This window comes from Lagopus muta, chromosome Z (genome assembly GCF_023343835.1).
Source record: "Lagopus muta isolate bLagMut1 chromosome Z, bLagMut1 primary, whole genome shotgun sequence".
NCBI lineage: Eukaryota > Metazoa > Chordata > Aves > Galliformes > Phasianidae > Lagopus > Lagopus muta.
In genome coordinates this window covers 22,009,184-22,023,932 of record NC_064472.1, presented here as the reverse complement: position 1 = coordinate 22,023,932, position 14,749 = coordinate 22,009,184, and the positions used below count along the sequence as shown (strand labels likewise).

At 36.6% G+C, this 14,749-nt stretch overlaps 1 protein-coding gene across 3 annotated transcripts in view; it reads right to left on the bottom strand.

The window, feature by feature from the left end:
• The window catches only part of MAST4 (microtubule associated serine/threonine kinase family member 4), a 284,616-nt gene that overhangs the window by 192,770 nt on the left and 77,097 nt on the right, over nucleotides 1-14,749 (bottom strand). For all 3 annotated transcript variants that reach the window (XM_048930615.1, XM_048930616.1, XM_048930617.1), the window contains exon 3: nucleotides 13,737-13,858. In XM_048930615.1, coding sequence (XP_048786572.1) covers nucleotides 13,737-13,858 — 122 coding nt within the window. The remainder of the gene's footprint in view (nucleotides 1-13,736; nucleotides 13,859-14,749) is intronic.

Below are 14,749 nucleotides of genomic sequence, written 5' to 3'. Positions count from 1 at the left end.
AATATAAATATATGAATGAAAAGCACTCTCCCATCTAGCTGAGAGGTCTGTAAGGCATGAAAAATTCTACAGATTTATTACTCAAACAACAACAGCACGACAAAAATCACAGCACAAAGTAACATATCACTGATAGCCATACATACAAATGGTCCACAAACCAAATAGAAACCTTATGCACTGTAAATTATCCAGTTATGAACACAGATAACTTACAGAAAGAATTATAATCAGGCAAAATTAAGAACTCTTCTCCACGAAGCATTCCAGCTACAGAGTACAAGAACGACTTTGTTCTGCAAGAAGTTAGGGATCATTTTTGAATCGACCTAGGCAAAACGGAGGAAGGAGAACAAAACAGAGAGAAGACTGCCTACCAGTGGAAGATGAAACTAATCCTAATGCAAATGTATGAAAACTGCCTTTTGTTGAAAGTGTATTTGCTGTCAATTCCAGAAGTGACATATTCCTAAGCTTACGCTGCATCTCATAAAATGAGTGGTAACTGAATATTCTCACATACTATCTTCTGAACCTTCTCATATACTACCAAAAGTGTACCTACATGTTTGTCATAGCATTAGGTTTGCTATTTCTGTCTGGAATCTCTTATCACTTTCCAGCTAATTATTTCAGTAAAATGAATGGAAGATGAAAATGTGATAGTAAGTGTCAGGTATTAAAAAGTTGTGGTTCAGAAGGAAAATCATGAAACATGTTCTTAAACATTTTAACAATACTATTTACAGAGTCCTTCATGTCAGTTGTTGCAGAAAGGCACACTTTTGTGGTATGTGCATGACAAAACTGTACACGTATACAGTATTTGAAGAAGGAAACTCTTCTTCCCTGTCCAAGGAGGCAAAATTACCTTAAGACAATACTTTCAGAAAGGTTTCTTCCCCATGAATGCAGAATTTTCCTGATAATTACAAAGAATATTTCAGTTAGCTTAGGTACAAACCAATAGGTTTACATTTATTTAAAGCTGAAAAGAAATGTAACAATTTTCAGTACAATTGGCAGAGAACTGGCTTATTGCCTCATTCAGTTGTTGTTTTTTGAATTCATCACGTTATTTCACTTAGGCCTGTCAGTCAATATTATTTTCTGAGAAAAAACGGATATTACCATGAAATGATTTAGTTTAAAAATAAAAATGGGGCATGTGAAAATAGGTGTATTAATTCAAGTTTCACAGTGGAGATTCAATTTAATGAATATGCATATTCAGTGTGGGGCTGCCACTTTCATACTACATGGGGGCAGCATCTGATAAAGTGTGTTTATTACATGGAACAACTCACTTGTGCTCTGCTCTCTGAATTGGTCTCTAGGGCTAGTTTTTTTATACCTTATGTACTCTATGACATCAAATTACCACCACTGAATTTTTTAAATAATTATTTTCCTCACAACTGTGAAAAATCTAAAGATCGGAACAGGTAACAACCAATCCAGTAATTGCTTTGACTTTTGAAAACTTGCAACCCACAAGAATGTGTTTCCCTGGCACTGGTTAAAGCTTCTGATTGTGTTCTAATTTATTGGTAAGCTATTCACATAATTGTTAGTAGCAAAATTAAAATATTGTGCCATATTTTCAGAAGTTCAGGTAAGTGCACACGCTATCACTGCAGATACTTGTTTTTACAAGTACAGGAATGGAAACAACTGCAAGCATTTAACACTAATTCCTATGCAACCTTTCTCTAAGGACATTGAGAAAAGAGAAATAAGCCACTCCGGAGTGTGTTCTACTGGAAGTTGTAGTTATGCTTTTGAAACCAGCGCCTACCAGCACTGCTTCTGCATGTGCAAGGGTAAACAGAAGCAGCTAGAGTCAACTTGTCAGCCACATGTATTTGCAATACGTGTACGTACAGTAAAACCCATTCATGACATCAGACCTAATATACGTAGCAGAGCTGAAGATCTTCATCCATGTTTTCCATGAATAGTCTTCCTCACACCATTGCAAATCAATACACAAATGTTATTTTATCATTCTAATCATGAAAGGTCAGGCTTTAAGAACCAGCTTCTAATTTTTATACGTCTTCTGCTAAAAATATTGCAGCAATGCATGACTGGATAAGGCTAATAGACAGCTAATACAAAAAGATGATGTAGGAAACAATTTTTAAAATATAGATACATGTTTATTATTGAGATACGGCACTGAAAAGAGGTAGGAGAAAAATGTGGTTTACTATCAATCTCCAGCTCCCCCTTAAAGATCCTTGCCTCCTCCAGAAATAAATCCACAAATCCAGCGCCTTGAAAAAGGAAACCAAATTAGAGGAAGGAAATAAGGATTCCTTACAACTGGTATCCCACAGGCAGCAACTATTTTTCCACATCACCAAAACAGGTAAACACGCACCTTTCTGTTGGTTTATTTTTGCACATCAGCCAGGCAGCTTTACTGGGCACTAAGAATTACTGTCCTAGCAGGCACAGCTAAGATTTCTGTCACTCATTAAGTGCTTTTTAAACATTTATTTTACATACATACATACATACATATATTTCCACACCTCACAGTGCAACAAGTCTAGTATGAACAATGTATTAGTTAAAAAGGTAAAAATAAAAAAGTTGCAAAGAAAAATTCTATAAAGCTACCAACATAATTAAACAAAATGGAAACTGAAACAGTGATTGATTGTACAAACAGTATTGGCATATAGCAAAAAAGACTATTTTAAAACTGGAATCCCAAGGCTGCATCAAGCTAAACTCTACCTACAGCTTTTGAGTTCAGTGAGCTTGTTCCTTAAGCCAAAGGCTTTCAGTCTGATCTCAGAGTGAAACAGTCATAGCAGTTTTGCAGCAGATTCTGAATACAGTTTTTACAGTGCATAACAACAATGGAACACTGAAAATAGCGTCCTGGTCTAATCACAAACAAAGGTTCACTTAAAGATATAAGAGATTACTGATATTCAAGCTTCAGTAAACCAGTAGCTGCTCATCTTTCTCACAGCAAATAACCACTGATACCTGTGAACTCAGGAGAGCATGAAGCTTTACAGGAATCTTTCAGAGCTGACTCTCCAAAGCCTTCCAGAACCTGTGGCAGCACAGCTTCCTATCCACTACCAATGAAGTGTGAATCAAATTCCAGCAACGTCCCTGACTGTCTCCCTGAGGTGGATCCTACTTTGATTATTTCTTCTGAAGACACACTGTAGGTCTCAAAAGTTTTCAGACACACAAAAGCTATATTTTGAAGCATATTGAAGTTACTTTTAAAGATAGATTAAAGCACAAACTGTCAGTGGAAGATGACATTACACTTCTACAAAGAACCCCAAGGTTATCTTTCTGAATGGTCATAATAGAAGTGGAATCATCTTAAATCCCACACCATAATAATTCTCCTACTTTGCATATCAGTAAAAAACAAACAAACAAACAAAAAAACACCATAGTACAGAGATCACATTTCTGTTTTGTAGTATTCTAAAAATAGCTTTCGGTTCCTACAGGAATTCACCTACTATGTTTTACAGTGTATTTCAGAGATGAAATGGACACCGTGTACAGAAAAACTACATCTGTCTACATCACCCAAAAATTCAAAAAAATTATACTGAAAAAAGAACACCACAATGCTCTCCAAGGAAGCAGCATACACTCACTCAAAACTCAGAGAAGAAATGTTCTGAGGTTTTTGTCCTCTGAAATATGAGAGGTTTTGGTTTTCCTCATCATTTATTAAAAAAATATACATTAGTCATCTTACTAAAAGGTAGCATTTAAATTAGAATGCTGCCAAAGAGCTTAGGCTTAACATTCAATCTAGCAAACAGGAAGCATGAAAGCCAAAGCTAGGTATGATACCGGGAGCTGGAAGATGTGCATTTGCAGTGGAGTGAAAACTGCTGTGCAGGTGAATCAAAAAGATAACCTTTTAAGAACTTGAAAAAGAACAGCACCCAGCCATCTTACAGCAATCAGAAACTTACAGCATCACTACCTCCTGTCACATTCCCAAAGAGTTTTCTTCAGTGTAATGCTGCAGACTTCCAGTAATGTTTTATTGTTTCCTGAGGAAAAAAGCCTATGACAACACACTATCTATCTGTCTGACTCTTGTTCCTTCAGCTTCCAAAAGTTGCTCTCTGAAGTGTTACTGAAATCGATGACTGCACTGGAAGTGAGATGCCCCATCAAAACTGGCAGGCAAGACTGATCACACTTAAGCTGTCACTGAGATAAGGGCAATCACAATGCACTTGAAGGAGCTCAACCATTTCAAGGCAGGGAAAAGACCCGCTGACCACCATGCAGCTCAGCACTAAGCACTGCAAGGACTTCCCCTTGCACAGCCATAGGAAGCCTTGCTCATTTTGCTGTTAACAGGAAGGAGTATTTCAACTAAGATATTCAATCCGCAAGAAAACACAGGCCAGCTTTATCCCAGATGATCTCAGCATGGTAATAAAAATCCAACACTTGGTTTTCATGATTTATTTTCTAAGATCTCATTTACCGTAAAAGCTGTGAAACTGTATCACGTGAACTTGAAGAGAACAGAGAAAGCAATTCTCCCATTTTACAGTTAGGAACTTAAGGTGCCCTTGTTCAAAATTAAGATATTAATTATTGATTAATGAATTATCAGAATATTATTGAAATGCACTGCATTCCAGACAAGCTAATTAATTCTAAAAGAATCAACTAATACTCATGATGATGTAATTTACTACTAGCAAAGTATAATAATTCATACAGAATTCTATACATTCTAAACAATATGTATTTCAATATTAAAGTGTCATAGTTACAGTATTTCATTCACATAGCTTTACTGCTACAAATCTGTGCATATCATACCAGAATGAAGTGCAAATCCAAACAAGTCTCACGTTTGCTCTATGCTGCTCTAATTCTGGTATTCTTCATGTCAGACAGTGACAGTTTCCATAAGAACAAAGACTAAGCATCTCTTAACATTAACCATATGCTACTCACCTCTCATCATTACATACTCAATTTTAGCACAGAAAATACATAGTACGTAGTAATGTATTCAATATATTCAAGAAGTTTTAGCTACCTAAATTAGTTCAATTTTCCCACATTCATCTTAGATCACAAGATTTACTCCTCTAGAAGTCATTAAACACAATGTGACCTTTTACTACTAAATCAGAATTTTTCTCCAGCATCAAATATGTCAACTAGAAAGCTGAGAGGCATTCCAATAATCTACTGTGTAATTCACAAGGACACCCTTTTCAGTATGCAGACTGTTAATAATAAACTCATTAAAAGCTAAGGAATCATTTTAGAACTAGATCTACTGGAGAGAGTTTGTATTTTCTATTTTAAGCAACAAAATTCTCTGCAACTGCAGCACCACAGTAAATGTAGAAATGATTCATCTCCAGCTCTCCTTTCCTCACAGTCTCTCATGCCATTTACATCTTCATACATCTGCCATGAGTCCCTCCAATGAACTTGAAAACGATGGAACAGATGCTTCACATGAAAGGAACCTTTTCAGAGATTGACAAGATACCCAGTATCCCTCAGGAATGAAGACAGACACTGCACCCCTCAGATTTTTTTAAGGTACCACTTCCTACGAGTCTCCAGCTGAAGCTTTGAGAAGTTACTGCTGCCTGACAACAAAATCACAATCAGTTTGTATTTTACTACACCCACTTCTAGTACACAACTTTTGGATTTCAGAAGTAAAGGTTTTCAGCCAGTACAACTGCATGGATCAGCAGTGCCATTCAGTTTGCCTTCCCCTTCACCACCACAGACCACGTCTGTTACGTGGCACAGAAACAATTCAGTCATGCCAGGCTGGCTTGCTGTGCACCCATGAGAGCACTCCAGCTACTCAGTCTAGCAGTGCACTAAGAGAGATGTTACTGTCCTCCTGAGCCACTGTGCATTACTCAGAAAACACATATGAACAGGGATACCTTCAGGACTCCTAGACTGATGAATTTAAAGTTGAAAGCCACAGGTCAGTGCAGGGGTACAGAAAGCTGTTACACAAAGTAGAACACAAAGTAGAAGCTGGTTTTAGTAGTTTCTTAAAAAATAATATTGCTTCCCTGATTGTATTTTAAGGTTCGTTCTTAGTAACAGTCTTAACTACACACCTAACAGCAGCCATACTAAAAGGATACGCAATACACAGGTACACACTGGGTTTTCGTGCCACCTGCTGGACGAAATCCTATCTGCATCAATCCACTCCTGCTACAGACATCCAGCAGGTTTAGAAAAACATGGCAGTCATAAATATCACAGAAGAAAAATAATCATAACAGAAGCAAACTTGTTTCTAAAGTAACAACTGTTGTGAGTAATCAACCTTCCTTTCAATAACAGAACACAGGAAAACACAGGTTACAACTGATGTTTCAGCTTTAATGACTTCACTTCTTGCATCAAATACTGTATTCCTTAGTATGGCAAAGTGCAATGAGTCACCAAAACAGCCAATCTAAGAGTTCTAGCAAATCACTGAGCCTGCTGATTTTCCAAACCATAATTTATTTGTGAAACCACAGACACATTTGAATACAGTCTTATTCCTCTCATGGACCTCTTTTCAACAGGAACTAAAGAATTACATGCATACAAAAGTGCTTCTCCTTCAAAAAAATTAAAAAACTACTTGTCTCTGTATTCCCCCATCAAACGTCAAACAGCAAACACATAGCATTTGTATCATTTTAGGCCACAGAGTCTGCAGGTCTGCCTATCTAACTATATTTCAATCTTCAAGGACAAAATATAAAAAAGAAGCCTCTGAGTTGATTTCACAATACTGGCATTTTCTAACAGTCAGTTCAGCAGACCATTTTAGATTCAGAACCCTATAAAAGAAGCAAAGACTTAAAAGAAATTCACGTGGCAAGACAATAACAATAGCAATTACTCTCTGAATAATCCCTCCTAGATATTTGGAAGTTTGTACGTGAAGACAGTAAGAATAGACCTGCATTTCAAACACAACTATTAGCCTTGGGAAGGATTTAAATTATTATTCATTTTTAAATCACTCTGAACAATTATGCACCTAGCCTTTTTATTTCTTTTTCTTTTTCTTAAACACCCCATTTTGCTTCTTAATTCTTCCAATAATTCAACATTTCATCAAAGACATAATGGTAGTAATGTGCTTTCACTTACAGATGTTTAATTCTTCTTAATGAATTCTGCCTTTCCTTACCCTCTAAAATTCAACACTTCCCACTCACTGCATGGTCATTCTTCTTCACAAAAGCAATCTCCTTCATTAGAGAATAGTAGTTAAATGTTTTAACATTCAACTTAATTCAAAAGGTAAGCACTTTGCAGAAGTCTGACTCCCACCGGCCTAGGATCCATTACAAAGCAGGCAAGCCAAGGAAGTTTTTAGCCAAAAGGAATGCTCTGTAGTTTTACCTTATCACTAGATCTACTAAATTACTAGTTTTAATTTGTATCATGTACAGGAGAGTGTGTATAAACAGCGTACCAAAACACATGTATTCACAGTTGTTGGATTATAGGAAAGAATCATCACGCTACGGATGTTTGCCTGCATCTGCTTTCCTGGCCAAATAATTACAAATGCACTCAAATTCATCTCTGCTCCAGTTGTAAATTAGCTATCTGTTAACTTCAGCTGTCTCTCTTTCCTCCCTTATTTACAGCAAAGAATCTTCTAATTCAACTTTGTTTCTTACTACCAACTCTCACCCATTTTTTTAAAAGATAACCTAACACAAAATGAGGAAACCATGACCAGTCCTTACTTGCACTCTTAGCTATATGTTGTTGTGAAGTTTTTCTATTCGCTACAAAGCCAATCATCATTTCTGAACTCAACCGACCACATCCTATTTTCCACTGCACCACATAATTGCAGACATTCAGCAGTGATCAAGAGGTTAAATGCATTCATGAGAGCAGCAGTTAACCAATCCCCTGTTGCTTATTACATTGTTTACTCAAATGACACTAAGTCAATTTTGTGCTTTTCTAGGTTCCTTCATTTCCGCAATACAACAGAAGAAAAATCTTAATGGATGCAATGCTCTTAGTACTGCTACACTAAAAAAAAACATGGTGCATCTGAATACAGGCACACAAATTACCATGGTGTACCAGGACATACTGTGCTCAGAGGGGAAAAAACAAACAAACAAGAAAAAAAAACCAACAAGCAGAACATTTCCTAGCATTACTGAGATGAAAACAGTTGTCTCTAAAATCATAGCCCACTGTGACTGTACAAAGAGTGGAACAAACACAGTGGCCGTAGAACAATTTAAGTGGCTACTGCGTCAGACTGTTTGAGGTCTTACACAAACATCAGCAGGTCCAGTAAACCAGTAGCTGCTCATCTTTCCCACAGCAAAGTCCACATTCCTATCCACTTTCAAGAGAAAAAGTCAATTTACAGCAAGATGTCTGACTTCATAACATTTTAAGAAGTCCAACTAAAACCAGAAATACAAATATCCAGTCGGATACACAAAGCCCAACCTGCAGCAATCAGCCCACTTACAACTTAGTAAAGCTGTATCTCCTTGTTAAGCCTAGAGACTAGGACATGAGAAGTTGGAGTCATACTAAACACAGCAGAAGGCTCTGCAGTATATTCTCAAGCTGAAAAATGCCTGCAGAAAAATCCTATACACCTCTGTTTGTAAGCAAAATCAGAGGAGGAACTTCCATTCCTACCAGAGTGGATGAACTGTATCTTCCCTCCTACCCCAGTGTCTGCAAGTCAGCTGTGCCTCTGTATGAGCTTCTTTGTTTTGAGAGTTATTGCCATCATCAGAACCACAGGAGAACTTCAGCCTGAAGATGAGTTACTGTTCCCACACTGTCTGCTTACATCCGCTGCTACCTTACAATCACTCTGCAAGTACCACAGGCATAAAAACATGTTGACTGACTGAGAAGAAAACACAAATGTTACTCAGTCAGTTAAAAAGCTTGCCACACTTAATTATCCCTCAATCTGAGGATACTGCTCCACAAATAAAATTGAGCACAATGATATACACCTCATCAACTTGCAAGCGAAGTTCACCATTTCAGGTCAAACTTCAAGAGAAAGCTCAGAAAGAGTTTCAGTATTTCCATTTCTGTTAACTGCAAATGCCACAGCAGAAACCCAGTTTCCTTCAGTAATAATTACTCTCGAGTAGCATCAAGAAGAAAATTCTACAATTCTCTGGTTTAAGTTTCTTGACAATATATGCCTCAATTAAAACTGAGGTACCAAATTCCTATGACTACTAAGAACAGTAGAAGAGAGGTTGTGAGTTCACATGAGAACTCTAGCTAATCTACTGCTGCTCCCACAGTCATCACAGGGAGCACCCACATCTAAGGTTATCAATATCTTTCTGTTAACTTTGAGATCCTGAGTACCAATGGAAGTGTAACCACTACCCAACACACCAAGATTTTCCTAAGTTCTTATTTCCCAGCACCCACTCTGTCATTCATTTTAAATCCAGAGCTGTAATTAGTTTTAAATTTTATCAAGCGCTTGGAGAACAGAAATCAGAACATCAACAGCAGATCTGTATACCAGCACATACTTTTCAAGCAAAAGAGAATGTATTCATGAATCAGTGTTTTAACTATCATAAGTTACTGGACAAGCAGCTACAATAGACAGTTTTCTGCTGGTTTTGGTGATGGGGACTGGGAGACAGCACTGTAACTGAATTTATTTACATCCATCCCAGTTCCAGTTACTTTTCCAGTCTCCACTCCCCATATTCTTTTTATCCTGTTTACTATCTCCTCCACTCCAGTAAAACCCTTAAGGGCTACAAAAAGTACCATCATTATATTCCCAGTTATCCTCTAAAAACAAGCTGAAAAACACTTTATTTCCAAAAAGGCATCCAAATATCAAATAGTGTAATTGATTACACATCAATTTCTTCTGGCTATATAGTTTATTGGCAAACCATCCATACTCTCATTTCTCAAGCGGATAGTCTTACCAGCATACAAGTTAATGATGTGACTTTGCTATACTTTCCACTGTTTGTTTTTTTTCCTGCTTGTTTTTTTTTTTTTGTTTTTTGTTTTCTGTTTTTTTGGGGGGGGAGAGGGAGGGTGGTTGGATTTTTTTTTTTCTTTTCTAAGAGATAATTATAACTCAACTGTCAGAACAAACAAGAATAAGCCTTTATTGAGAGCATTAAGCTAAGGCACAGTAACAAGAACTACTTCTAGGGGCAAGGCACTATGTTTTAGCTTAATGATTTCCACTGTGGGGGTCCCACATATCAAACAAAAATCCAAAAGCATAAAGCATGCTCAGCTGACACTGTATGCTATGGAAGATCATTTTAAAAGACCCAGGTTTTTCATTATCTGGCAGTAAAAAGTAGTCCCAGTGAGCCTTCGCACAGTGTGGGGAAAGCCTCCCATGAGGGAGAACGGTCATTATGCCTACAGAATAGTAGCATGGCATTCACGTGCAAAATAGGGATGCACTGCTTGTTCCTATACACATTTCATCTCTACTGGATTTCAACATTCTAATATAGTACAGAAAAGGACTAAATCTACCTTCATCTCTAATAAAGTGTCCAAACTACTTGGAGTAACATATTTCAGCTCCAGCCTAAGCTCAAATACATTCTATTAACTGGAAGCTTAGAAGCTAATGGGAGAAGACCCATTTCCACACAAAGAGGGCATGCTTGTAAGTTACATTTTCTATTGGTTAGAAGACATTTTAAACTAGGTCAGGCTTGTACAAGAGGTTATCATTTATTTACTAGTCCTACACAATGGTACTGTGCAGCTTTAGAGGTCTTCTTAGTTCCAAGAAATCTAGAACAGTTTATAGGAGGTAGTTTAACACTGGTGGTCACCATCTCTGTTTTTGAGTATGAGCAAGAATAGCATCAGAATGAATTGTGCCCATTCTAGTGAGAGAATCTAGGAAAGGAATCAAACATTTTAGAGTTCTGTCAAGCAGTTGACTCTACAAATACGTTTTTCACTGAAATGAGCAGTGAATATTTCAAATACTAAACAATGTAGACAAATAAGAGACATCTGTGTGGAACAGGACACCCTATCGACAAATTCATGCATTCATTTGTCAGCAGTCTTATGGCTCTGGATCACATCTGCTCCAGCCTTTCTCCATGTACAAATACTCAATATATAGAAGTGTTTACAAAGATGGATGTTGAGTCTCCTCCTTTGCCAAATTAGGACTAACTACTGAATTAGAACTGCAATTAAGAATTTGTTAGAAGGCAAATACTGATAAAGAAATATACATATTCATGGGCAAGTTATAGCTGAAATGAAATACACAGGGGGGAACAACTCTCTAGTCTTAAATGCTAGAGGCAACTGATGTAGAGAAATCTGGCTATAATAACTTGGCAGTTTTAGCATTTCATAGGAATAAATACTTTCCATTCTAAAAAGATTCTGTGATTAGACTCTGATGTCAAGTTGTTTTTTAAGCCAAACAAGAACATGGTATTCAGATCTATACAACAGCATAGCATTCAAACAACTTCCTCAATTCAGACTTCGTACTTCTAAAAAGTACTTACTTAACTATGCTGGGGAGATTTCAGATAAGAGATAGACTTAAGATTAGCTAGTTAAGAGATTTCTATTATATCTTGTTTGAGTTTCTTACAAGTGCAGTCCTTGGATTTGATTATTAACTTTTAGAATATTAAATAGCTGCTCACATACATAACCAAGCACTGAAGACCTGAATTCCTGGGCAGAAAGAGCTAAAATTTAAAGTAACCTAAATTTCAGACACAGGTTTTTGTTGCTCTCTAATAATTTTATTTTAAAACAAAATCAGCTACTCTTCAAATTCAATAGATAAAACTAAATACTAAATACCCATGCAATTAATGATTTGAAGAATTCACTACAATTCTTCAATGAAATAAAGATTCTTTTTTAAATTATGTCATTTGCTCAAGCACAATTGATACTGTCTAACCAATTAGTGTTTCTAAAGGATGTATTTTATTTGTTTTCAATCATTTATTACCTAAGCTATAATTTTGCAGCTTCTCAAGGAACAAATGTCTGCTTTGCATCTGGGGAATAAGCCACACAAAAGGGTGTTGGTGTGCTGTTTGAATACATGCAATTACTGGTAGTTACATTCTAATTAGCATAATTAGTTTTGAAACAGTTCTCATAATAACTGTCAACATTATGTCAATTTAGCTGAAGTTAATGGCATATTTAACAGAGACACACATTTTCAGTATTATACTATCTAAAAGAAAGTAGGAGGCAAGGCCCTTTCAGAAGTAAAAACTGCCTTCCACAGATACTGAACATTTCTTATTTTGTTTCCTTTTGGTAACACTCCATATAAAAAAGTCCTTTATATAGTAACTACCCTCCAAGTTCCATAAGACCATTCCTAAAAATTCACACTCATAAAGTGACAACAAAAATCAAATACACTAAAGTACAGATGCTTGCAAATTCAGACTTAACATCGTTTTGTGTAAGTCAGCAATAACTTGGGTGTTGTTTTTCTGTCTGCCTCTTTTAGAAAAAGAGAAGAGGTAAAAAGCATGCTGAAAAGCAGCAAACACTTGTGTACTCAGGCTTAGCATGACCTCACCGCTTATTAGGTAAGGACAGCTATTTGTGAAGGCTGGTTTTATTCTTTTTCTAGCTTTCACAATACAATACATCACATCCATTCCAAAGAGCCAGAGATAATAAGCAGCAGCATCAAGTACGAATCATAATTATATCCGTAAGTGCTGCTTTGTTGTTCTTGAAACATTATTTCAGGTAGCTTTGTGGATAAACCAGCCATGTACATATCAGTATAATCCTAAAAATCAGCACAATGGTACCTGTGTAGCATCGTCTGCTCATAGTCATCTTTGACCCACAAGTTTTCCTTATGGGAAAAAAAAAAAAAAATTCTCCTCTCAAGTAGATATGAAAAAGCAAAGTTTTCATAATCAGCCAAAGGGCAGATGAGAGCAATTATTAATAACATACTTTTGCTTTCTTATACAACACAAAATACGTTCTAGTATACAACACAAAATACTCTAGTACTAGAGTAAACTAGAGTTCAAAGAAAAACATGGGTTAAGTATGGTGTGTTGCACTGAATTTTAACACTTTTTAAGATCTTAAGCAGAAGCACGAAGAGGATAATTGACACTTGAACACAAAAAGTCTGAAGTTCAAATGTAGGAGGTATATCTTCCCCTTTCTCTCCCCTTATTATTTTATCCAAAAGGCTTAATTAAGTTCATGCTTCATATTATCACTTTCTCCTGAGGACATAGTCCTGCAGAAAGCAGAAACAAATAAACTGATGGAAAAGAATGCCCAGGAGAAGGGACAGTTACCATCTATTGTCATCTAAAAAAGCATGCCTTCTTTCTATTTTTAAGGGAAGAAACCATTTAAATGCAAATAGCTATATAATACAGTTGCATTAAATGCAACTAGATTTTATGCTAAATCCAGCAAAGCAGTTCAGTTTCTGCTGTTATAAACATTGTTTAGCCACACTCAACATACTAAGCAGTGCTATACGCAGGAATGCATTAGTTAATGGAAAGATTCAGTTTAAGGAAAAGAAGTTAACCTGGACATAAACTCTGGTTGGATCGCCATCCCCTCGCAGATTCTGACATTACAGAGATGCAAGAAATATTTTTTTGTTTGTAAGCTCATAGCTTTAAAAAAAAATTACTCACCGAACTAACAGTAAGTGAAGGTGCTGACTGCCCAAGTGCTTGGCAGCGCATGCGAACAAGATTGGTGGTTTCTGCAGGTTGCCATAGCTGATGTCCATTTCCATTGGGAAGCAAATACTTGCCTGTCAAGTTAAGAGAGAGTGCGTTAAAACATTAGGTGTTGCAAATGAGGCAATGTAATAGGCAGTCTACTATAAGATAAAGTTCTTAGCTGTATTTCCACAGGCATTCACCATTTTCAAACATTTGTTCTATCACTAGTCATGACCACAGGCAATTTCATCAAAGCAGATTCAGTACTCACCTGCCACCCCTCAATGATGCTCTTCCACATGCTAAACTTTTCTTATGCAAATACTTTTTTTTCCCCAACATTTTCATAATCAATTTTTTCCAACTTTGAAACGTGATCAATGAAACAACAGATGCAAACACTCAGAATGGGGGGACTGAACCAAACAGATCTGAATTCTGAATGCTAGCCACAATTAAAAGAAAATAATAATACATATATTTCTAAAGGTTGTCCTTTTTAATTATTGCTATTAATCCAAAGCTTGATTCAACTCATTTCATACTTTCGTTTTGAAGAGCTATGATAAGCCACGATCCTCTAAGGCTAACATGAGAACAGGTGAAGTTTCATCTCTTCTGATCAACTGCGGTAACTGATTAGGTTCCATCAAAAATTCTACACAGATGGATCCCCTTGTCTTTGAAGACTACTCTCAATACTTTAAAAGGCTGAATTATTACAGGCATTTTGTTGCGTGAATCACATATTTTCAGAAGATGGCATCATTATCGGGAAAGAAGGGGAATGTCAACAATCACTGCTGCCTCTTCCAGAGTAAGGCAACAGAAGGAAATGGGAAGCTGTTCAAAAAATGATAATGTTATTTCATGCAAAAATGACTGAACTATGAAACTCTTTGTCAAATGATTAAGATCTTAAGAAGGGTTAATGAAGGGCTTGGAGAATATGCCCTACTGAGGGAGAGACTGAAGGAACT